This window comes from Eptatretus burgeri, chromosome 5, assembly GCF_056783735.1.
Source record: "Eptatretus burgeri isolate ZD-2024b chromosome 5, Ebu_testis_v1, whole genome shotgun sequence".
Classification (NCBI taxonomy): Eukaryota; Metazoa; Chordata; class Myxini; order Myxiniformes; family Myxinidae; genus Eptatretus; species Eptatretus burgeri.
Window position 1 is genome coordinate 34,558,353 of NC_140965.1, and position 11,333 is coordinate 34,569,685.

General features: G+C 47.0%; 1 protein-coding gene across 4 annotated transcripts in view; it reads right to left on the reverse strand.

Annotated features, from left to right (window-relative positions):
• Window positions 1-8,301, reverse strand: part of LOC147026203 (flavin-containing monooxygenase 5-like) — an 88,123-nt gene extending 79,822 nt beyond the window's left edge. The window contains exons 1-2 of one of the 4 annotated variants that reach the window (XM_085881380.1): window positions 8,216-8,301; window positions 8,060-8,100 (exon numbers count right to left, since the gene is read on the reverse strand). Coding sequence is in view for 2 of the 4 variants with exons in the window: in XM_085881377.1 (XP_085737503.1) it covers window positions 7,655-7,760 (106 nt within the window). In the remaining 2 variants the exon portion in view is untranslated. Of the gene's footprint in view, window positions 1-7,654; window positions 7,810-8,033; window positions 8,101-8,215 lie in introns of those variants that run through there. The other 3 variants (XM_085881379.1, XM_085881378.1, XM_085881377.1) reach the window with 3 other exon arrangements.
• Between the last annotated feature and the right edge of the window lie 3,032 nt (window positions 8,302-11,333).

Consider the following 11,333-nt stretch of genomic DNA (forward strand, 5'->3'; position numbering starts at 1 on the left):
CATATAATGGAGAAGAAAGTAACTACCTATGGATTTTTTTTTAATGCCATGAACAAACCTTGGTTCATCAAGGGTGATAAAGGTTGTGGTCAAGTTTCATCAAAATTGTGTGTGGCTTCAGAAAAGAAAGCAAATACATATTTCGGATGGCAACCCCTCAAACCATTGGACCCAATTTTTATTAATGTCGTGAACAAACGTGGGTACATCATGGGTGGTGAAGATGGTGGTCAAGTTTCATCAGAATTGCGTGTAGTTTCTGAGAAGAAAACAAATGCATATTTTGGGGGACAAATCCCCTCTTCCCATAGACCCTTTTAAATGCCAATTATTATTTTTTGATGTTGTGAATAAACTTTAGTACATCATGGGTAGTGAAGATTGTGGTCAAGTTTCATCAGAAATGTGTGTATCGTTTAAGAAAAGCAAATACCTCTTTCGGGAGGCAACCCCCCTCCCCCATGGAAAAAATGGCACACGCACACACAGCCAAACAAAATGGTGGCTGAAGACTCCAGCAGTGGTTAGGGTGGAGGCTTGGGATCCTAGGGTCCCGAGTTCAAGCCCTGTTGGCCGCTGAATTAATACACCAGGGGATTGATTCAGCCTGTCATCATTCCAAGGTCGGCAGAAGGAGTACCAGTGTGTACTGGTAGAGGGGCACTGCGTCAGCAACAGTCGCACTTCCAAAAAATGATAGCTACCCCGGCAGATAAGCGGAGAAGGACAAGGACAAGGACAAGGACAAGGACAAGGACAAGGACAAGGACAAGGACAAGGACAATAATAATAATAATTAACCCAAACAACCAATTTTCACACTTGCAATTCCTTGGAATATTCTTCGTATACATGCAAAGTTTCAGGCTGTTTGGTTGTATTGCTATGGAGGGGACATGCTGACACACACAGCCTTATACTAGTATAGATGTGTGCATTGTATTTTATATATATATATATATATATATATATATATATATATATATATATATATATATATATATATATATATATATATATATATATATATATATAGTTATGGTTGTGGGGGAAGATGGAATGATTTAATCAGGAATTGTAGCATTGCTTGGTCTGTGGGCGAGTGGAAACATCTCGATGAACAAGTTAGGGAATCTCTGAGCTTAAGTGTTGCATGTCACCACGAGAGGTTCATTTTTAATGTTTTTATCCTGTTAATTTTCAAATGATATTACCCCCCCCCATGGTGTTTAATAGCGGACATGGATATGTCCCTCCACAGGGGGAAGATACTCTCCAGAACAGGCCCGAGCTGCTCCTATGGTTGGCATGAGTTCCCCGGAAGCAGTGGGGGAAAGAAAGCGTGGCACCTGTATATGTGGAATAATTGGGTTTATCAGCTGGTGGGGCGCCCAGATAGAACACTGGTATGGTTTTCCAGAGGACCTGGGTTTGATTCCTCGTCACACGCACACACGCACGCACGTTACAGTTGTGGGGGGGGGGGGGGTAGATGGAGGAAGGTTCGGGTTGAATCGAGTTGTCTGGTCCGTGGACATGTAGGAGACATCTCAATGTAAATAAAGTCAGGAGACTGAGCTTAAGAGTTACTTAGGCCTAAGTCACATTTGACTCGGCGGCCGTGGGGTCTACAAAATCTACGGCCACTAGCAATTATAGGGCGGCCACAGTATTTCCACGGTCACACAATGTCGCAGTCACATGTGTTTTTATTTTTCGGGTAGCCGCACGGGGTATTTATAAATTGTGGAGACCGAAAATGTGGGGGTGCCGTACGGTCTTTGATTTGATGTCGCACGGTGACCTTAGGGCGTTCCTGCGACGGCCATATAATTTTCAAGGCAGACGCAAGGTGCCCGCAAGGCGACCGCAGGGGGCCCTAAGGCAAACGTGCGGCCAGACGGACGGTAACGAGTGGGTTCTTTTTTTTTTTTCTTTTTTTTTTAACCAGTTATTTTGTTTCGGCTTGTCGAATTGCTACGGCGAACATAGAAATGAAAAAAGTTATAACTCCGCGCTACAATTCCACGGCGACCCCTACGGCCTGTAAAATATAGCCAAACGGCGTAGGGCCACCCAGAAACTCTGCGGCCCCCGCACGTTTCTGTCAATTCAGAGGGCGTACGGCGGCCGTATCATCGCCATAAAGCAAATGTGACTTAGGCATTATCACCACATGGGGGGGGGGGGGTGGTGCTGTGTTAATTAGAGAGGGATTAAGAATAATTTTCCCCAGTATGTGATTGCTCCATGTGACCTATTCCTATATGTTGCATTTGCAAGCTAACCCTGAAGGAGTTGCGTTTTTATATCAACAACAACCATAACAAGCAAACCAGGTGTGCTGAGCAGGCAAAGGCTCCGTTTTCCAGGTTTTGCGCCAGCAAGCCACACCCCGGAGGTGGATGGTTGTTCGGTGACAGAGATTTGGAGTGAATGCATGAGTTCATTGTGAGAGACACACGTGGTTGAGAGAGGAACGTGGCTGGGACAGACGATCTTACTTCTCTCCTCTCGGCAGAACAAAATGGCTTTCCTTTGAAGCAGGAATACGGCACGATTCTGGTATTCATGCTAAGGAAAATTGGCTCAGGTGGTGGAGTGGGACACTGGCCATTGACTCTTTGCTGATCGCTTGAGGTGGACCTCAAAGCCCCGTGTATGTCACCGAAGAGGACGGCACCGTTCTGCAGTGCCATGCATCAGCAATCGCGATCAACGTGGAAGCTGCACGCGATCTCTGAGCCCTGATTTTGAATACTGCTCACAAATTGCCCGATATACATTTTTTCCTGCTGAGAGAGCAGCTTGGCACCATTTTTGGGCACGTCGACACGAGCAGGACGAAGTTCCTTGATTCCAAGTTCCTTGATTCCAAGTTCCATAAAGACCTTCTCTGGACCAAACTAAGTGCCAGGATAAAGGGAGGATTTGCTTTTCTTTGGTTTCCTCTTGTCTGTATGAGTGTGTAGAGGCTTAATTCTTAATTTACTTCATGTATTATTACTTTTGGAGTTATACCCTTTCAAATATTTCTCATCACTAAATACCCACATCTATTTTAAGTTTCTGTGTTCATGTATTGGTTGTGGGGTTCGAGTACAAACCCACCTGTGGATCCATCACTCTGTCAGTGCCACACCCTACCCCTGCTGCGCGAGTTATAATCTCTGAGGATCAACATGTCCACCTCCTAAGGAAAACTGCTCAACCATCTGGGCCCACCACAATTTGGATGTGGGGGATTAATGTCACCACCAGATCTGTGACAATATATATATATATATATATATATATATATATATATATATATATATATATATATATATATATATATATATATATATATATATATATATATATATATATATATATATATATATATATATATCGAAACATGTGGAGTGTGATGAACACGCCCCCGATCTCCATTGGGTCTAGTCCTACACCAAAACGTCGCCTCCAAACCAGAGGCTTCAGCCTGGTGACTCTGCCAAACAAACAAAGATAACATGGTCAACATAAGTTAAACATCAAATGGAACCACCTCTCCAGATTTCAGGCTTGTTTGCCCTTATCAGTATGGCATTCTTAATCTTTGTCTGTTTGGACCCCAAGGACCCAAAATACCCCAAACACCATTTACATCCTACAGGCGCATTAGACAGCTGAGACCCTTGACCATTTGAACCTTCTTATATCACAAATAAATTTCAAATAAATATATCACCAATATTACAAATAAATGTGTGGAAAAATAATGTTTGTATGATGATTGGTGTAAATCATGCCACACAGCAAATCCGTGACGTCAATCTCTGCAATGACATGTGGAGAGGCGAGCGCAGCGAGCCGAACCATGCAAATATATAACAACTCTGACTTTTAGCAAACTCTTGCAAACCCCAAATTTGATGATTCCGAAGTCATTGTAAAGTCCACAATGACACCGAGTGAAACAGTCAGGTGGTCAATATTTGTTGCAATAACAAGTAAATCTAGCATCAGGAGTGCCAAGTGCAGTGTTCTCTGTGAATTTTATGAACACAATGTTCAAGGATAAATTCTGTGGTGCAATTCAAAATCATCCATCTTGCCACAGATTCAAACATTAACCTTCAACAATAGACCAACTTCTGAAACTGGTGTTGACTTGCCATTTGCAAGGAAGATATGAACAATTTTTTTTTGGTAAAGCCAAACTGGCTGAAGGTGATTACCGCATTCAGGAGGGCTGAGTGCGGGATTATATTGTCATTCGGTCAATTTCAAATGCAGTTGGACAAATGCAAACCATATCTATTAAATAAATATTTGGGCTCGATGTCTGTCTGGATTCACATTTTTTGCAAAGACCGCTGGGCCAACAACCGCCAAATTTAGCACACAGACCAAGTCTGACCCAAGTATTGTCCTAAGAGTTATGATTCATCAACCACCATAACCTTTAAAGACCCTGAAAACCCCTCAGACCCCCCCCGAGACCCAAAAGACCCTTCACATTTAAGACAGATTAGAGCTTGGACCTTTACCATTTGGAGCTTGGACCTTTACCATTTGGAGTTTGAGACCACTTTGAGCTTTTTACCGACTTGAGTGTACACTGTAGACCATAGACTCTTTCAACCCCCAATATACCAACAACAATTGGAACATACCCTTTAGACCACATTGAACCTTTTAAGCAGACATCACACAAACATAGTGTTTTTACAAAATAGAGACTGCACTTTTTAGAATGTAATGTGCAAACTCGACCAACCCAGAGGGTGAGAACTCTGCAACCTAATAATAAATGTCAGTGTATCTCCTCCCTAACTCTAAAATCATGAAACCAAGCAGCCTGAAACTTTGCATGCATACCAAGAAAACTCCAAGGAAATGCACGACTGAAAATTTGGTGTGTGGGCCAATTAAAACACCCCTTTTGAAGATATCAAATGGTCTTATTTTGAGACTCGGACCTGCTGGACAAAATTGTCAATCTGGAGAGAATTAGCGATTTTTTTGATAACAAATTCACAATTTTTATAACGTCATGCATTTCTTTAAGGAAAGCATTAAACTTAAAATTTTCTACAGTTTGGACAATTGTATAGAGTGAACAAAAGATTATGGAATGTGTAGGAAGCTGTGGCGTATAAAGGAAAATGCCGCTTGGGGCGACATGTCAAATTGCCGCCCCTCGTAACTCACATGCTGAATTAAACAAAAATTGTACTCATGCAGTATCAAAGCCTCGTGGGGAGTGGACACGCTGTGGCATGTGCCACCGTGCAGTGTGGGTGTGGGGAAATCCGTGCATGTGTGCGAGTGAAAGATGGAGTATATCGCCGGTACATGTGTACGTTTAGTCTGGACCGCGATAAGATTGGAGGAATGTGGGGGGGGGGGGTGAGTGGGGGACTGCATGCAGGCAGGCCTTCACCAAACAGCATTAGTTTTGATTTTTAAATGCTACCACTTAGTTGTCTATAGAACATGGTGGTTAGAATGAAGACATTGCTGTCGGGCGGGTTTTATTGCCCCGATGCGCCGACTTCTCATTGCACCAAGCTATCCTCCTCCCGCCACCCCCCCCTTCCACCATACAACTCTCAAGAAGTCATGGAGAGGAAAGAGTGTCAAAGAATGTGTCAAAGAATGTGCCAATTGGCCAAATGAAAACTTTTTTGAAAAAGAAAAAAAATTCTCATCTTTTCTTTGTAGTCGGAACTGCTGCTCGGATCATTTGAGTTTTATAAAGCAATGAATCCCCCCACACCCTACCTGTCTCACATGCCCTCTCTCTCATCCCCACCCACACCCTGCCTCTCTCTCATCCCCCCCCACACACCCTGTCTCTCTCTCTCTCTCTCTCTCTCTCTCTCTCTCTCTCTCTCTCTCTCTCTCTCTCTCTCTCTCTCTCTCTCTCTCTCTCTCTCTCTCTCTCTCTCTCTCTCTCTCTCTCTCTCTCTCTCTCTCTCTCTCTCTCTCTCTCTCTCTCTCTCTCTCTCTCTCTCTCCCACCTCTCTCTCTCTCTCTCCCACCTCTCTCCCTCCCACCTCTCTCCCTCCCACCTCTCTCTCTCTCTCTCTCTCTCTCTCTCTCTCTCTCCCACCTCTCTCTCTCTCTCCCACCTCTCTCCCTCCCTCTCCCTCCCACCTCTCTCTCTCTCTCTCTCTCCCACCTCTCTCTCTCTCTCTCTCTCTCTCTCTCTCTCCCTCCCACTCTCTCTCTCTCCCTCCCTCCCACTCTCTCTCTCTCTCTCTCCCACCTCTCTCTCTCTCTCTCTCCCACCTCTCTCTCTCTCTCTCTCCCTCTCTCTCTCTCTCTCTCTCTCTCCCACCTCTCTCTCTCTCTCTCTCTCCCACCTCTCTCTCTCTCTCTCTCCCACCTCTCTCTCTCTCTCTCCCTCCCACTCTCTCTCTCTCCCTCCCACTCTCTCTCTCTCTCTCCCTCCCACTCTCTCTCTCTCTCTCCCTCCCACCTCTCTCTCTCTCTCTCTCTCTCCTCCCACTCTCTCTCTCTCTCTCTCCCTCCCACTCTCTCTCTCTCTCTCCCTCCCACTCTCTCTCTCTCTCTCTCTCTCCCACTCTCTCTCTCTCTCTCTCTCTCTCTCTCTCTCTCCCCTCTCTCTCTCTCTCTCTCTCTCTCTCTCTCTCTCTCTCTCTCCCACTCTCTCTCTCTCTCTCTCCCTCCCACTCTCTCTCTCTCTCTCCCTCCCACTCTCTCTCTCTCTCTCTCCCTCCCACTCTCTCTCTCTCCCTCCCCCTCTCTCTCTCTCCCTCCCACTCTCTCTCCCTCCCTCCCACTCTCTCTCTCTCCCTCCCACCCTCTCTCTCTCCCTCCCACTCTCTCTCTCTCCCTCCCGCTCGCTCTCTCTCTCTCTCTCCCACCTCTCTCTCTCTCCCTCCCACCTCTCTCTCTCTCTCTCCCTCCCACTCTCTCTCTCTCGCTCCCACTCTCTCTCTCTCCCTCCCACTCTCTCTCTCTCCCTCCCACTCTCTCTCTCTCCCTCCCACTCTCTCTCTCCCACTCTCTCTCTCGCACTCGCTCTCTCTCACTCCCTCTCTCCCACTCTCTCTCTCCCACTCCCTCTCTCGCACTCCCTCTCTCTCTCTCTCTCTCCCACTCGCTCTCTCTCTCTCTCTCTCTCTCTCTCTCGCTCTCGCTCTCGCTCTCTCTCTCTCTCTCTCTCTCTCTCTCTCTCTCTCTCTCTCACACACCCCCAATGTCCCCATCAGCGAAGTGAGCGGTTGCATTTGCTAGTCATTCCTAGTGGACGGTTGTTAAACCGGTTTTGTGGCTGCAAAACATTCTTGACGAAAATAGTGAGTTAAAATGTTGATTAAAAAATATATATATATAAATAATCTATTTCACTTACAAATTCTCCGCGACTTGTGAACTTCATTTTCAATAGTTAATCGACAACGCACAACGATGATAAAAGCACATAAACCCGGTATTCAGCATTGATCACCATTTTAAAACGACCAAGCAACGGAGCTTATTGCAAACACTGGATCTGCACGTTTCTGCCCGAGCACCAAACACCCTGCACACTTTATCCTCCCTGCTCTCCCTCTCATGTATCACTTCATTCACTTCGTCGGTCGGTCATGTGTGAAATAACTTGCTCTTTTCTCAACAATCCCATGCTGTATCTTACCCGAACACCGTGAACACAACACACTCTTGCGGAGACAAGATCGGATCATCTGTACTTCCCCATCCCGTTTCTTTAAATCGTTTCCATTGGCAGCTCCACCCCTCATTGATTAGCACCCCTCGCCCCTGATGAACGGGGGTCGAGAATCACTGGAAAATGATGCAAGTCTATGTCCCCTCTCTCCCCTCTCTCCCCTCTCTCCCCTCTCTCCCCTCTCTCCCCTCTCTCTCCTCTCTCCTCTCTCCTCTCTCCCCTCTCTCCCCTCTCTCCCCTCTCTCTCCCCTCTCTCCTCTCTCCCCTCCATGCTTTATTCCAGACATATGAATGACACAATGTTCCCGCTTTCTTTCCATTTCAACAACTTTCTTTTGACAATTACATTTGAAATGAAGACGAGAGAAGAACCTTCAGAGTGTAGGCTTTATTCCATTTGATTGGAGCCGCTTCTACGGGCACACCAGGGAATACAGATGCAGCATGGAGTACATAAGCAGTAAGGTATACACGCGCAACTAATCAGCGCAAAATAAATCAGTATTATATATAAATCAGTATTCTCACCATTCAATGAGCACCAAGTGAACCGCCGACATAAACGACAATGCCCCTGGGACATTCCCCCCCGACCGAGCCAAACCTCAGCTTTATCTCTTCTGTGCGTGAGCCACGCGACATGTGATCACACGTCACGACCTTCAATTCACCACATTCTCCCCGTCTTTAAAATGTAACTAGAGGCCCAACTAACGCACCATGATTACTTCAGCGCTACAGGAGTATACATTTCAAGCAATGCGATCTATCTAAACTACAGAAGCATACATGCCAAGCAGTGAGGATTATTTTGAGTTGTAGGAGCATGGTAATGAGCATCGATATATTATGTAACGAGCATATAGGAGCATGAGCATCGAGGATTCCGATAATCCCCATTACAGATTGAGTCGGCGAGGGGGCCTTATTCGTCGACCTCTCCGGGAGTAGATGGCGGTTTCACTTGAGAGAGGCTTCCGATCCTCTTGGTGAGCCTCGACTCGTGCCGGAGATGACTCCCCGATCGCTCTCGGGTGGAACACGGTAGCTCCGTCGTCACCCTTCTCGGGTGGAGTCCCTGGGGGGGGAACACCTGGGGAGGGGATGTCAGAGGGAGATGTGCCAGATGGTGGTGTACCAGCGGGAGGAGTACCTGAGGGAGCCAAATGGCGAACCGACACAGTGGTCCCCCTGCCATCCGGGAGCCTGACATGAGCATATGCTGGATTAGTATCGATGAGTTCGACCTCTTCCACCATGGGTTCATACTTGCTTTGTCGTACCGGGCGTTTCATGAACACTGTTCCGGGATGGGTTAGCCAGTTGGGCACCGATTGGCCATCAACATAACGTCGTTGGTGAGTAAACATTCGTTCGTGAGGAGTTGCATTGGTGGACGTGCAGAGCAAAGAGCGTATGGAATTCAGAGTGTCGGGAAGGGTAACCTCCCACCGCTCGGGGCCCAGTCCTCTTGATTTCAACGCCAGAGTTACGGCTTTCCAAATGACTCCGTTATACCGTTCCACCTGCCCATTACCCTGTGGGTTGTAACCCGTCGTTCGACTAGTTACTATGCCGTGCTCTAATAGGAATTGTTTTAGCCTGGCCGACATGAAACACGGCCCTCTGTCTGAATGTATGTACGGAGGTTTCCCAAACATAGCGAAGAGGTCAGACAGACATCTCACGACAGTGCCCGAGGTCATATCCGAGCACAGAAATGCGAAAGGGAACCTTGAATACTCATCAACAACAGTGAATATGTATCTGTTGTCTGTCTCGGTCGGCAGGGGCCCTTTGAAGTCAATGTTTAGTCTCTCGAAGGGAGAAGTGGCCTTGATCAATCTGCCAGAAGCCGCACCATAGAATCTGGGTTTTAGTTCAGCACAAACAGGGCATGAAGCATTCATTTGTTTAATATCTTCAATAGAATAGGGAAGGTTCTGTCTGCGCACGAAATGTGCCATTCTGGTTACCCCCGGGTGGCAAAGAGACACATGGAGGTCTTGCAAAGCCCGACTGATTGTCGCCGAGAAGTAGACCCGAGAGAAGGTGTCTGCAGCAGGGTTTTCCCTCCCGGGCCGGTAGACTATGTCGTAACTATAGCAAGCTAGGTCTATCCGCCATCTCATAATTTTTTCATTCTTAATTTTCCCGTTATTTTTCCCATCAAACATGAATGCCACGGATCGTTGGTCCGTAACGAGCGTGAAGTGGTTTCCCAGTAAATAATGTCTCCATTTACGCAGGGCTTCGACGATGGCGTACGCCTCCTTCTCTATTGCCGAGTGTCTCTGCTCGCTTCCAGAAAGAGTTCTCGAGAAGAACGCGACCGGCCGCCCAGACTGATTAAGCGTAGCAGCTATCGCGTGATCTGAAGCATCTGTTTCCACCACGAAGTGCACCGAGCTATCGATCGATAATACCACGGAATTACTGATATCGTCTTTGAGGTTGTGGAAAGCTGTTACAACAGCGGCATCTGGTGGAAAGTTTTTGCAATGCACTAGGGGATGTATTTTCTCGGAGTATTGCGAAATCCATCTTGCATAGTAAGCGAACATGCCGATCACCCGGCGCATTGTCTGCAGGTCCTGAGGTGGGGGTAGCTCACGAAGTGGGCGCAATCGTTCAGGATCAGGCTTAATCGTGCCGTCGGCTATCGTGTAGCCGAGAAGGTCAATTGACCTTGCCGAGAACACGCATTTCTCGTAGTTGAGAGTCAGATTATATTTTCTAGCAATGCTCAAGAATCTGTCCAGATTCATGTCATGTTCCCCCTGATCCCTACCACACACTGTGACATTGTCCACGTAAACAAAAGTGTCTTTGAGGTTTTCATCTGAGATTATGTCGTCCATAACCCGTTGGAAGCAAGCTACTCCATTCGTGACACCGAATGGAATCCTCCTGAATTGGAAGAGGCGCCTACCTGCCTGGAATGCGGTGTAAGGTTTGTCTTCCTCTCGGATGGGAATTTGATGATAGGCGCTTCGCAAATCGATGGTGCTGAATATCTTATAATTGGCCACGCGTTCGACCATCTCGTCTATGCGCGGCAGGGGGTAGGCGTCGAGTTGGGTGAAGCGATTGACCGTTTGGGAATAATCGACAACCATTCGTTTCTTATGGTTCTGGCTGCTGGTCACCAACACCTGTGCGCGCCATGGCGAATCGCTCGGTTCTATAATTCCTCCTTCCAGTAATCGCTTGGTTTCTGAAGTGATGAAATTCATGTCAGCAGTGGTATATCGCCGCGATTTGATCACTATCGGTTTGCAGACCGGCGACAAGTTAGCGAACAGCTGGGGGGACGTTACCTCTGCGGTGGTCAAAGCATTTAAAATTAGACGAGGTTTGCTTCCTCCAAAGGGTATTTCGACGCTCGTGTGCTGCTTGAGGACATTATGACCCAGAATTACGTCTGCGCATAAATCACGAAGCACCAGTACCCTTACATCCCGATGCGTGTACCCTTTTACGTCCAATTCAACATTGCAGTACCCTCGTACGCGGGACTGTAGTGATGTGGCGGCCATGCATACCGTATTGTCTGTCGGGTGGATTTTCCATTTCCTGCCCTTCACTAGCGAGCTGTTGACGAAACTTTCAGAGCTACCGGTATCAATCAGTGCCTCAGCCATAT